The 14,887-nt window shown below is 30.9% G+C and overlaps 1 protein-coding gene across 7 annotated transcripts in view; it reads left to right on the forward strand.

Annotated features, from left to right (window-relative positions):
- The window catches only part of LOC139485437 (GRB2-associated-binding protein 1-like), a 42,112-nt gene that overhangs the window by 13,177 nt on the left and 14,048 nt on the right, over window positions 1-14,887 (forward strand). For 2 of the 7 annotated variants that reach the window (XM_071269918.1, XM_071269920.1), the window contains exon 2: window positions 5,072-5,098. The exons of 2 other annotated variants lie outside the window; for them this stretch is intronic. In XM_071269918.1, the coding sequence (XP_071126019.1) occupies window positions 5,072-5,098 (27 nt within the window). Of the gene's footprint in view, window positions 1-5,071; window positions 5,099-8,862; window positions 9,238-10,148; window positions 10,313-14,887 lie in introns of those variants that run through there. 3 more of the 7 variants (XM_071269922.1, XM_071269925.1, XM_071269924.1) reach the window with 3 other exon arrangements.

A 14,887-nucleotide genomic window follows, 5' to 3' on the forward strand; every position in this document is an offset into this window, starting at 1 on the left:
CAGCGTATTAATCAAACCATTTATACACATAGACCTCCATCATGATGATAAAGGGAAGTAACTCATGCTCAAATTGTGTCAATAGAAACCTTAAATCAACAAAACTACTTTAAACCTGTATAGAGCAGTCTGTTTTAATGGCAGTAGAAGAGTTTTTATTTAAGCCAAAAGACTTACGGGGAAGAGAGAATTTTATGTGTGTTAAAATTGGCACCCTAGTTTTACCTTAGTAGCATAATAAAATTTGTATTCTAGTCTAACCAGTATACAAACTAGTGTTAAGAACCATTAGCTCCATACCAATTATTAGGTATTCTTGTTTGTGCTCTTTGGCAACAAAGAAACCATGGTGTGAGCACAAACTTTTCTTTATTAATGTTTGAATTAGTCTACACATTTTTTCTTGAAAAAGTTTTGTAATAGGAGTGATATATTTTATTGTTCTTTTTTGGTACAAATAAGGAAATAAAAGTGATTTCATAAATTTTCTATATTTTTATACCTAGACACTTAGATTTTTTATCTTCTTACATGACTCATTTTCAAACAATTCCATATTGTTGATTGTTGATAATATAAAAACAAACTGTCACAATATGTCATGAGAAACAAGCTTATTCTTGTGTAAGCATTGCATGGATATCCAGTCATACAAAGAGAGATAACTCTAAATGTTAATGTTAATAGTGGCAACATCTGTTGGTGTGTCATTTCTTTTATTTTTAAAGCTTTTCTATTTTCATATAACTTTTAAAATGGGAAAGAAAAGACGCAATTACTTGTCAGATAGACATCCCTTCTGGGTCCACCACCGGATAAGATAAGATATTTTGGAATTCTAAGAAATTATTGGAAAACGTATTATTTCTTTTAGATGGTCTGACAAAGAATAAATTGGTGTTTACTAAAAGAAAAAAATATAGAAGATCTTTTCCATGTAAAAATATAAAGATCATAAGAACAATTTCCATAGGTCTATCCAGAGCTAGATAAAAAAAACAAAAAAACTAATCTATACAATTACAACAGGCCTTTTTATAATGCAGGATTTGAAAAAACTTACCAAGAGAGTAATATTAACTATGACACTAAAATTGTGCAGCAAGGACTGTTGATGAACTGATCAAATATTCTTTTTATTTTGATTATGCCCCATTTATGGGCATTATGTTTTCTGGTCTGTGCGTCTGTCTGTACATTCGTCATTCGTCCATCTGTCTTTTCGTCTGTCTTTCCAGCTTCAGGTTAAAGTTTTTGGTCGAGATAGTTTTTGATGAAGTTGAAGTCCAATCAACTTGAAACTTAGTAAACATGCTCCCTATGATATGATCTTTCTAATTTTAATACCAAATTAGAGATTTAATCTTGTTTTCACTGTCCACTGAACATAAAAAAAGATAGTGTGGATGGGGCATCCATGTACCAGTACTTAGGACACATTCTTGTTATTGCTTTTTTATGCCCCACCTACGATAGTAGAGGGGCATTATGTTTTCTGGTCTGTGCGTCCGTTCGTCCGTCCGTCTGTCCCGCTTCAGGTTAAAGTTTTTGGTCAAGGTAGTTTTTGATGAAGTTGAAGTCCAATCGACTTCAAACTTAGTATACATGTTCCCTATGATATGATCTTTTTAATTTTAATGCCAAATTAGAGGGTTTACCCCAATTCCACGGTCCACTGAACATAGAAAATGATAGTGCGAGTGGGGCATTCGTGTACTTGGGACACATTCTTGTTTTGGAGTAAAAGAAGCTGATAAAAGAACAAAAAACTTGATCATTATTTATTTGAAATCTATAACATACTGCTGTATACAATTAGGAGATATGTGATATGATTTCCAACAAACAGCTATCCACTGAGTCAAATGAAAATACCAATGGCCTGGTCTGATTTATGACAAAAAGGATATAAAAAGACTTCAACCAACTACACAACTGAATGATTAGCTCCTGACACAAGTTCATATGTTTTATTGATTGGATGCCGTTACTTTAAATTGGAAAGATTTCTTCAGGAAAATTTGAGATCTCATTTTCATGCAAGCACAAACATTTCATTTTAAGCGCCCTTATTTAACGTGCCCTTATATTATTCTTGTTTGAAATTGACAAAGATCTGAAAAAAATAGAAAACTTATGATATAATATGATATTTGTCCTTGGGTATTAATATCAATGAGTACATGTATTATTACCATAGATACTAACAAGGTGTTTGAATGTCAATGAATTAAATTCAGATTTTTATAATTTACATAAAAGAAAATGAATGATTACCAAAAACATAATTTTTGTGTTAAAAGATGATAATTTCAATAATGTATCGCTTGCCACATGTTACCAGGTGTATTTTACAGGTAACTTCCCTCACCTGTCTGATCACCTGTCAAATTTTATAAAAACACAAAACTTTCAATCAGTTATTTTAAATTACATGAAGATGTTTAAAAGTAAAGGTATGTTAATGTTTTTACTTACATTCACCAAAACTTAAATTATCTATTTAATGCATAGCCTAGAATAACTATCATTCCATGTAGTGCATTATAATTGTTTGTCATCATGTGATACAAAATTAACACTTCTCTGCTCAGTCAATGTCCAATTGAAATATGTAAACCTACCAATTTCAAATTTAAAGATTTAAAGTCTTCAATTGCAGAGTTTTAATATCTCACTATATGCAGAATCTATAATTCCGCAACTCTTAGGCATTTTTAGACCAGTTGCGCAAATTTAAATAAGGTACAGTGATTTAATTGGTCACATCAACTTGAAACTTCTTTGTATTCATAAAAGATATAAGGAGATGTATGTTATTATGATTGCTTATTATCCATCTGTTACCAATTAAAGGATGAGTTAACGTTGTATGTATGGCCCATACATGCTCAACATGAATGTACAATATATTGAATAAGTGGTGGAACCAGGGGTGGTGGTTCCGGGGTTGGAACCCCCCCTTTGTTTTGGACAATCAATGCATTTGAATGGGGACATGCAGTTGGAACCCCCAATGTTTTCGTTATAAGTTTAAGTTTATGTTTAAATTACCAGAAGGTAGAGGATTTTGGTTTGAAGTATTTTACCATGAAACATATTATGATAGATTGATTTTTATTTCTGAGTATTCAGGGTTAAATTTAGTTACTGTGGAAAACTGTTTGTAACGAATCTTGAATGGAAAATTCTAAGAAAAATTTGAAAGAGAAACAGTTTTCAGAGATAATTATGTAATTGTGGGTTTGGATTATGCTGAATAAGAATATTAAGTTCTAAAGGATATGATGCAAGTTATGTGTGTATATTTTAAATCAACCTGCTATGTACAAAGAGATGCGTTAAGGATTGGTTTGATGTCCACCCACTTCTCTCTAACGATCTGTATTTATAGCCTAAAACATAAAACATTTAAACCTTTTGAAGGTCGACGAGTTAGTTTAATATATAATCTTCCAAATGTTGGTACAATTTCTTGATTATATAAAAGACGTGCCTGCTCTCTATCTCTTTTCTATCCTGCAATTATATATCAATACTCAAATTGGTTTGTTTTATGTAAAACAAAGAGAAAAGAAGGGGATGTCACAGGTGCCGAATATACAATTCTCCACAAGACTAAATAATGTCGATATTAGCAACTACAAGTTAACATACAGTTATCAACAATGAGCAAAACTCATACTACATAGCAAGCTTGTACATGTTTGTATTTTAAGCTGGTAGAATGACTTTTTAAGGACAGCTCAAAAAGTTAATGAATCAGTTGGTAGAATGATTTTTTAAGGAGAGCAGAGCTCCAAAAAGTTAATGAAGCAAAATCACATACTGACATGTGTGAAGAAAGCATGGCTATTTAAGTTTATTAACAGTCCAAAATGTAAGCTCTAGCTGCAATACATACAGGGTGATAAAATCAAATATACCTTTTGATGGTGATTTGAATTGTAAAAGCAGGTGATTGAGAGTTTTGTATGTCTTTGAATTACCAAAGATTCAAGTAGCTTAAATTCAGCTCTTTTGACAAAAATTACAGTAATAAATTAATAATCATTAGTTGTTCATACCTTATGAGTATTTTTCTTGTAACCAGCAAGAGTGAAATTCAACATAAACCTGTGTACTTGTTCATTGTGTGTATGTTAGAAAATTTAGTACTGTTCCAAAGTCCTCAAAAATACATGGAGAGAATTCTAATAATTGTTAGAAGGGAAGTAACTCTGACTATTTAAATTGCAAAGAAATTTATCATCTAAAAAAAAGTAGTATGGTCATGATGGTTTACCATACGAATGTAATATAGGATATTAAAGTTAAATATGTAATATTTTTTTTATTGTAATACCACTGTTATACCAGGGAATGTTTTGTAGGGATTAATGAACAGAAAGTTGTAGAAAGTATCAGCAAAGTTCTCTTTAAGAATTACACAATTGATTATAGTCATTTATGACATATTCAGGTAACAGTTATCCTTGTTATTCCTGATATATTTTAAACTATATTTGTGGCAAAATATGAGTAAGACTAGTCACTATATTACTCAAGGAGATAACTAAATACCATCAATGAGCTTTGGCATCACTGTTTGCCCATTTTGTATTTTTTTTTACTATAAATATTCAATGTACTTGTTTATTTGTGTGTATACCATTGACACTACTTGTCTTTGACTGCTGTATAATTTGATTTTTTATTTATATTTTTCATACTTTTGCTACAGTTGAATTTACTAGCAACATGGTCTACATGGTTTAAGGCATATCATGTTTTACAAAGAACTGACAACACTTAGTACTTATAAGCAGAGCCTATATAGTACAAGCTTCTTTCTGTATAAGAGAGCATTCAGGATTCTTTCGTTTTTCCCTAATGATAATTCATACACGTACAGCTATATAAATCTAAAGGCTGAAATTTCATTGCGGGATATATAAATTAAACCCAAAATAGATTTAAGTAGAATGCATTGTTGTCAGATACTTGTGAGCAAATTATTGAGACAAAATCTCAATTTCTGTCAGATTGGTCAAACATTATGATATTTTTCTAATTTTATCTTATTTTACAGTTCTCTCAGGATGCTATGGACACAAGTGTAAGTCGTTCAATTTCTGGTTGTTTCTGTTTTGTTTTTTCCAAATTAGTCACGTGTGCATGACTGTTTTAGCATGCGTGATCAGTCATGTGGAATGACCACATGTACTAACTCATGCATGAAATGGCATTTTCTTTTTTTTTTCATTGTGGCACTCAGAATATCTATCTATTCTTGCAGTTTCTGTTAACTAACAAATTAATTTTCCCATCTGCCTTCTTTTAAAAACAACAACAATAACATTGAGATATATAGATTAAGTTTGTATTCTGACTAAAAAAAGAGTTTCGGGACATTGCATTCATCTGTAATTGGATGTGGAATTAATAGAAACTAGAACTTTCAGATTTAGAATATCCAATTTTTAACATCTTAATTTTTGTGTATATTTTTAATTAGGCCAAATAAAATAGTATGTGTGGTTCCAGTTACATCTGAAAATTTTTAGGGTAGGTAGGTAAGTAGGGATTTTTTTTTTATTTTATTTTTTTACATGGAGTCTATGGGAGCAGTATTCTGACTTTAACAGTGCTTCATGGAAAATGACGAATAAATCTTTAGGGTAGGCCATTTTTACAACTAAAAAGTAGGGTAGGTAGGGTAACTGGAACCACACATATATTTTATTTGGCCTTAGGGATATATTTGTATGCTAGTCAATTTACATTTTCTCCCATCAGGTGAAGTGCACATGAGCATCAGGGTCTATTTTGGATAAATAGACTTTGCATTTCAAATAGTAATGATATTTGGTTTCCATCATATTTGAATCAAAATTAAAATTTTGTTGTCTTAGGAAATTGAAGTATCTTACAATAGATATAGGAAGATGTGTCTTCATGTTGTATAAAATTTCAAACTTTTTTTTTCTTTATTGCACCATTTACAAGGATGCCTGACTTTAATCATTTAAAAAAAATCAGTTACTGCAAAACTAGAGAGATATGTTTAAGTGTCAAACATTTTTTTTTTATTTTAATTTCTTATATTAATAAATTTGCAACACCTTGTTATTTTACTTTCTAGTTTATGTGATTATTTTTATTTTTTGGTGGTTGTTACCAGCATGAATGTTGAAACATTTGATGGATAAAACATCCTACTTGATATTATTACTTTGACACTTGTTATGAAATATATGCCGTGTTAGCTTTAGAGCAATATTTTACCGTGTTAGCTTTAGAGCAACATTTTACCGTAGTCACAATTTTTAGAATTACAGCATTATGTTTTAATTTTCTTTTGTCAACAATACATGTATCCAATATGTATCAAAGCATAATGTCCAATTATAGGCCAAAGGCACAGCTTTAACTCTTGAAAGTCAAGGTCATTGACATTGGTCAAAATCCTACTCTATGAATAAAGATTTTAGTTTGTACATGCAGCTATACAGTTTCAGTCTTGTGTTTAATTTTCATATAGAATTGTCAATCGCTTGCCTAATTGAGAGAGCTTGTATTGTATGTAGTGTCAAGGTCAAGTCAAATGTTTACCTTAACATTTTTTTGTCTACAGAAAGAGCTTGAACTCTTCGTGGTGTCAAGGTTGAACGTCAAATGTTAACCTTAATATTGCTAAGGATTTAACCTTGTGTGCAAGAATTCTTAATTTTGCTCCAGGTTTCATCAAATATTTAAAAATTTGAGCCTCTGCATTTCAAGGTCAGAGATCAAAGATCAATGGGTAGCATAAATTTGATGAAAGGATAATATTTGAATGGGGATAAGTGTACCCTTCTTAAAAATGTACAAAATTAAAATGTCTTCAATATTTTGACTTAAATGTTGAATTTATTTTCATGAAAATCATGCAATTTTTATCTATAATAAGTCCTTTCGTAGGTTGTGCAGCCATGAATTTGAATATTCAGTAAAAAGGTGCAATTTCAAATTCAGATAGTGATTATCAGAACCCAATTAGATTGAAGTGCATCTATCATCTGTCTATTGTGACTGGAAAAAGATCAGTTTTAGAGATGAGTTTTATTGTTAACTAATAGGAAAACATTTCCTGAAATTTTGCTATTTTTGCTAAGAATCAAGTAAATCACACCATGTTGTTACTTAAATTAATTTTGAAAGAAAAATATGTCATCAAAGAGAAGGGAAGAACATTTTTGGGAAGCTTTTATTCTCAGTTTCACTTGCATATTATGTAATGTGAAATGTGACTATAGCTAACACAAATGCTAAGTTATTTTAAGAGTTATATTTGAATTTCATTTTAAAATGTTCATACTGAAAATAATTTTGGTTCCTTTTCAGAAGCTGTTTTTCCTATGTTTGGGAAATTGCTTTAGCTTTGACTGGCTTTAAGAATGTTGAATTGGTTATATCCCAGCTTGGTTCCCTCAGTGTATAATATTTGGCAGGGCTGGCTTATTATTGAAGTTATGAATTTATTTGCATTTTTATGAACTACCATCGAGAATATATATATATATATAAAGGACTTATAAATCTGTATAAAACCCTGGATTCTTTAATGTTGGGAGTGGATTGTTCATTTCTGTCTGTCCATCATTTCATCAATTCACAACCACCGCAGTGGTCTTCTTGTGGCATGTCAGGCTTTGGTGCTGGCGGTCTTGGCTAAACTTTGTTTGTCCATTTAATCTTCTGGTCATGAGGATTAATTACACCTTATGTAAGAATCCTGGATTTTGATTGGTCGATAGCCAGTGTATTTTTCACCAATTTACTGTTATCAAATGAATATCGTTAATTTTTTAACATCGCCGGGGTATTTGCCAAAAGGATATGCCTTTTTTACCCTCTCTGCCGTGGTATTTGCCAAAAAATACTCTATCCGACTGGACGCTTGTAACGTCACGATCATCAATGCGTTTTTGAACATTAACATTCGGTGTATAATTAAACAGATATATCATGTTCTTGAGGGGTATTTGCGAAAAATACCAGTCTTGAGAATGAATTTCCCTCGCCTTACGGCTCGTGAAATTGAACATTCTCTCGACTGGTATTTTTCGCAAATACCCCTCCTTAACATGTTATATCTGTTTAATATCTCCATGATAGAAAATTTAGGATATGAGGTAACCATCCATGAAACAGAAGTGGTACATTCACAGCAAAATATAAAAAAAACATACACAAAGCAGAGGAAAAATAGCTTTTATTGCTGTTCTTCATCTCAAAGTCACAGATAGACCTTCAGTATGGAGCCTTAGCAAGAACTTTCACCTCACTGCAAGTGATGGCCCTAGCACAGCCTTGACCAGATATTTTCTTGGGGGAAATCAAATAGACTTAAAAATGTAAGATGTAACACAACTAATTGGGCCAATTCAAAAAGAACATATAAAGTAGAACATATTTTGTTAAAACATAATAGTTCTTAACATAAGGCTTCAAATTAGAAAGTACATGCAACAGTGAAGAAATTCTAATTATCATGCCTTGTAATGGTGCGCATAATGTTTGCCTCAGAATCAGTTTGAAATCAAACAAGAGATGGTGATGAGGCAAAGTATTTTTTTGAGCACCTCGTCTTAAATGGACACTTTATTTCATTGTACAAGATCGTAGATAGAACTCTGAATATATATATATTGATTGTTTACATTATTTCAGTATATTTTTGAAAATAGATAATTTAAAGAATGAGATGATCAAAACATCTGAATAACCTGTCTTATGAATGGATTATAAAATAGTCTAATGCAAAAGTCTATTGTTACATGTATACAGACCGCATGGTAAACTTCTTAACTAACTAATTAAAATGTTTTGACAAATTGCATGTTTAAAAAGATCTTTATTCATATGACATCATTTTAGTATTGATTATGAAATTCAAAAACATGTAGTCTTTAAACTTTAAGGATCTTGATAATTGAAAACAGTGACTTTTGATTTCGGTGAGTGTACTTTTACGAAAAATCACTGGAGCATATATATGATATTTGAGCTTGTGTCATTTCTGTACAGAATAACACTGATTCTGAAATAATGTTTCGTTTGATTAAGGGAAATTACACAAGTGATATACAACACATCTTGTCTGTGACAATTGCCATAGGCTTTGTTTAGAAGAACTTTTATTACGAAACAATCATTTTCTTGTTATTAATTGATCAAGGAAATACTTATGTCTGATAATTTAAAATATGTAAAGTAAGTATATTTAACTCTTAAATGGTAGTTGATGTTTGAATTGATAAATGAAATTTAAAGAGAGAGGTTTTTTTTTGGTCAAATGATACCAGATTCTGCTGATTGTATAGTGACGACAAGTATATGATAATGTATTTGATTACTTAACCACTTATATATTTAATTAAATCCTGAAAATTGTTCATTTATCTAAAATAGAAAAATTTCATATGTGATTGATGAAAATGTTTACACTTAGGAGTAAATACAACTTTGGCTAAAAGTAAGAAAATGAATAAACGCATTGATAAGATAACACTGGATATGGGTTGGAAGTTACAAGACAGCATACCCTAGATTATACTTGTAAATCTATGGTTAAGTAGAAGTCATTTTTTGCTGTTCTTCAATGCTCTCAATCAAAATAAATAACCTGTATTATTTTTTTCACTATCTAACATAGAATTATTTTAAAAAAAAAATGAAATAAGATTTTACTATTAGAAATATTCAGTACAGTCCATTATAGACTTTTAATATTTGTTTATCAAATAATATACATTTAATAATGGTGTGAAATCTAAATAATACGCAAAACAATTTAAATCTCTTAAAAAAATATTGACCTTATAGATAATATAATAAATTTTTGACACAAGTTCACAGACATTTTACATTTTGTACAAAGGTCATTCTCTTTAAAATAGGTTGTTGCATCTTCCAGTGTTATGTTGCCTTGTAAAATTCTGTTTTGTTATTGAATCTTCAATGAGCCTTGGAAAATTCAGTCAAACTTGAATTCAGAAGAATGCCAGGAATTTAAAACAATAAGATCTATTAACATGACATTTATATATCAATGCAGAATCTAACATTCTATAAATAGCCCATACCTGTTATTTGAATTATCAGGTATTTTGTTTGATCTTGGTATATAAATCTGATACCTTTAATTGGTTGGGAATCCCAGGTGTACATGTGCTTTGTAACTTCCTTAAGTAATCTGATGCTGATGTACTTTCAATTATCTTTCTTGATGGAATTTGAACTTTAAACTATAGAATTATCACTTTGGAGTTAATTTTCCCACATTTTGGTATGTATATTTATACCTGTTGGTGTATATTGTTGAATTATAATAGTAAGTAAATGTCTTATATAAGATATGTAAATTTTGTATACATTACATAAAAGAAAAAGAAATTCATCCATTAATTCATGAATACAAAATAAATATTATCATTTATAATCACATTAAAAGCTTGAAATATTTACTGGATATATTTGACTATTTTTTGGGGTTTACAAGGATCAGTGAATATGTAATAAGATATTATCTTTTGCCTTGTTATGATTTAATAAAATATGAATATTTAAGAAACTTATATATCTTAACTGTTTTCATTCACATCTTTTTAATAGAAACTTATTAACTTATTGTTCTGCTCAGATAATGTATATAAATGACTTTTATGTCTTCTGTACCATCACTCATTGAAAAACACAGGAAAAGGTGCAAATCAGGGCCTAATTTTTCAATTACGTGTAAATTGAATCTAAGTAAATTTTATTTATGTTTGTATTAAAATGACAAAATGGTAGTTCAAAACTAAAACAATACTGGTAGTGCATGATTATTGCATCACAACAAGTGTTGTCTGGCTAGTGCAAAGTCATTGAAATGTCAATTGTAAGCAATTTTTGTAAAAACATGCATTTAGATTTCGGTTTATCTTCAAATGATTTTTTTAAATGAAAAAAAAGGCCACTGCAAAAATCAATCAATCAATCAATAAGAATCCCAAGTAGATATAGAATATTGGAAACCCAAAGGATAATTTAATTACCAGTGTGTGTATATATACTAAGAACATCTCTCTTCTTAACCTCACTTGAACCTTGCATCAGAAATGTTCTGAAAAATAGTACACATACATTTATATGTAAAAAAACTATTTTTCTTCTTTCTTTTTTTTATATCTTATAATGAATGTTTTCACTATTTGGAAGAGCTAAACCATATTTTGTTCATATGATACATGTAGCTATCTAATTTAACTTTAACACAAAATTCTCTTTATTTTGAATAATATGCTTTTTTCTCCTAGCTGGCACATGTCTCAATGTTAAGTGAATACCCAATTGGTATGCTATATAATCTTGTCCATTTCAGTAAAAACATTGAATTTGTATGCTCTATCATGAAGTGCTTGAGATAAGAACTGCTGTTTCCCCCAAAAAAATCTCTTTGTTTAAAATGTGCATCTTGTGTTAAATGTTTAAAAAATGACAAAATGATAGGAAAACAAAGTGGTTATATATGTATATACATATTTCTTATTTGTTTAGAAATTTTATTGGTTTGTCCAATTTTACTCGTGTTAAGTCTTTTATTTTTTTATGCCCCACCTACGATAGTAGAGGGGCATTATGTTTTCTGGTCTGTGCGTCCGTTCGTCCGTCCGTCTGTTCGTTCGTTCGTCCGTCTGTCCCGCTTCAGGTTAAAGTTTTTGGTCAAGGTAGTTTTTGATGAAGTTGAAGTCCAATCAACTTGAAACTTAGTACACATGTTCCTTATGATATGATCTTTCTAATTTAAATGCCAAATTAGAGTTTTGACCCCAATTTTACGGTTCACTGATAGAAAATGATAGTGCAAATTTCAGGTTAAAGTTTTTGGCTTCAGGTTCAAGTTTTTGGTCAAGGTAGTTTTTGATGAAGTTGAAGTCCAATCAACTTGAAACTTAGTATACATGTGCCCTATGATATGATCTTTCTAATTTAAATGCCAAATTAGAGTTTTGACCCCAATTTTACGGTTCACTGAACATAGAAAATGATAGTGCAAATTTCGGGTTAAAGTTTTTGGTCAAGGTAGTTTTTGATGAAGTTGAAGTCCAATCAACTTGAAACTTAGTATACATGTGCCCTATGATATGATCTTTCTAATTTAAATGCCAAATTAGAGTTTTGACCCCAATTTTACGGTTCACTGAACATAGAAAATGATAGTGCAAATTTCAGGTTAAAGTTTTTGGTCAAGGTAGTTTTTGATAAAGTAGAAGTCCAATCAACTTGAAACTTAGTATACATGTGCCCTATGATATGATCTTTCTAATTTAAATGCCAAATTAGAGTTTTGACCCCAATTTTACGGTTCACTGAACATAGAAAATGATAGTGCAAATTTCAGGTTAAAGTTTTTGGCTTCAGGTTAAAGTTTTTGGTCAAGGTAGTTTTTGATGAAGTTGAAGTCCAATCAACTTGAAACTTAGTATACATGTGCCCTATGATATGATCTTTCTAATTTAAATGCCAAATTAGAGTTTTGACCCCAATTTTACGGTTCACTGAACATAGAAAATGATAGTGCAAATTTCAGGTTAAAGTTTTTGGCTTCAGGTTAAAGTTTTTGGTCAAGGTAGTTTTTGATGAAGTTGAAGTCCAATCAACTTGAAACTTAGTATACATGTGCCCTATGATATGATCTTTCTAATTTAAATGCCAACTTAGAGTTTTGACCCCAATTTTACGGTTCACTGAACATAGAAAATGATAGTGCAAATTTCAGGTTAAAGTTTTTGGTCAAGGTAGTTTTTGATAAAGTAGAAGTCCAATCAACTTGAAACTTAGTATACATGTTCCCTTTGATAAGATCATTCTAATTTTAATGCCAAATTAGAGAATTTATTCCAATTTCACAGTCCTTTAAACATAGAAAATGATAGTGTGAGTGGGGCATCCGTGTACTGTGGACACATTCTTGTTTATTATGCCCCACCTACGATAGTAGAGGGGCATTATGTTTTCTGGTCTGTGCGTCCGTTCGTCCGTCCGTTCGTTCGTTCGTTCGTCCGTCTGTCCCGCTTCAGGTTAAAGTTTTTGGTCGAGGTAGTTTTTGATGAAGTTGAAGTCCAATCGACTTCAAACTTGGTACACATGTTCCCTATGATATGATCTTTCTAATTTTAATGCCAAATTAGAGATTTTACCCCAATTTCACGGTCCACTGAACATAGAAAATGATAGTGCGAGTGGGGCATTCGTGTACTGAGGACACATTCTTGTTTATATATATATTAAAAGAGTCAATCAAAATAAATTTTAATCTTGTGAGTGAATCCTTGATACTACTCAGTATTCGTTTTTATGCCCCATTTTTAGGTCTGTGCATCCATTGTCTGTTCATTCATTCATTCTTCCGTCTGTCCCGCTTCAGGTTAAAGTTTTTGGTCAAGGTAGTTTTTGATGAAGTTGAAGTCCAATCAACTTGAAACTTAGTACACATGTTCCTTCTGATATGACCTTCCTAAATTTAATGCAAAATTAGAGTTCTTTCCACCAATTTCACGGTCCACTGAACATAAAAAATGATAGTGCAAGTGGGGCATTGGTGTACTATGGACACATTCTTGTTTTATATATGATATCTGTAATTTGAAGCTTAAAATAACTAAAGACTCATGAATGGTATGCATTATGAAACATGATTCTTTTTTTCACAACACATTCCTTGTTTAATTAATTAACTGTTTAGTATTTCAGAACGTAATTTTGTATCTACAGTAGGGTATCAAAATATTTGTTAAAATTAATTTAGATTTATAAGAAAGGGTTATTAAGTTTTTATGATTTCTACGCACAACATGTTTTTTCTCATATTCATGAAGGCATGTAAATTAGAAATCACTGGCTATACTGATGCACTACAAGCACGATTCGTTGTATGCAAATTATTGATTAATCTTTATTACGTTTGTTTATTTGTGTCTTCATCGTCACAACATGTTAATTTCATTGTTTTACTTAAGGATTTGCTTATTTGTTCATTATTGTGGCAAAAACACGTAAGCATAACAATATTTAAATGTTTTTCAATAGAAAACATGTTTGTTTAGTATGCGGAAATTTGATGAAAGGTATTTGACCTTGTTAACAATAAAACCAAGTAAAAAATAAAATACTATCCCTTTTATGTCCTAAGATTACCTTTTTAATCCATAAGAAATTAACTGTGGACACATAGAAATATGATCTACCATTATTATGTTTCTTTAATGCTTAACGTGAATTGACAAATTTCGTAAAATTTGAAAAAAAGTGTTTTTCATCATGACCCACTCACTGAAATGAAGATACAGTAATTTTGGAGACTGTGTGGTGTGAAATAATCCACGGTTACTCATTTCTCCCCAGTCAAGTATGAGTAAACATTTACCACAGGTTTTATTAATAAAAAATCTTACTGTCCGGGGTTGTTTTTATGCCCCATTTATGGGCATTATGTTTTCTGGTCTGTGCGTCCGTTCGTTCGTTCGTCCGTCCGTCTGTTCGTTCGTCCGTCTGTCCCGCTTCAGGTTAAAGTTTTTGGTCGAGGTAGTTTTTGATGAAGTTGAAGTCTAATCAACTTGAAACTTAGTACATATGTTCTGTATGATATGATCTTTCTAATTTTAATTCCAAATTAGAGATTTAACCCCATTTTCACGGTCCACTGAACATAGAAAATGATAGTGCGGATGGGGCATCCGTGTACTGGGGACACATTCTTGTTTCCCATAGTTTAGGATAAATTTATCTACAGCAAAACACCTGTTGATTTATCCCAGACCAGCACAGTGTGTTGAATTGGACCCTTTTTGCTTTGTGAATTATAATTTTAATCATAGTT

The sequence above is a fragment of the Mytilus edulis genome, chromosome 8, assembly GCF_963676685.1.
Source record: "Mytilus edulis chromosome 8, xbMytEdul2.2, whole genome shotgun sequence".
In the NCBI taxonomy this organism is placed as follows: domain Eukaryota; kingdom Metazoa; phylum Mollusca; class Bivalvia; order Mytilida; family Mytilidae; genus Mytilus; species Mytilus edulis.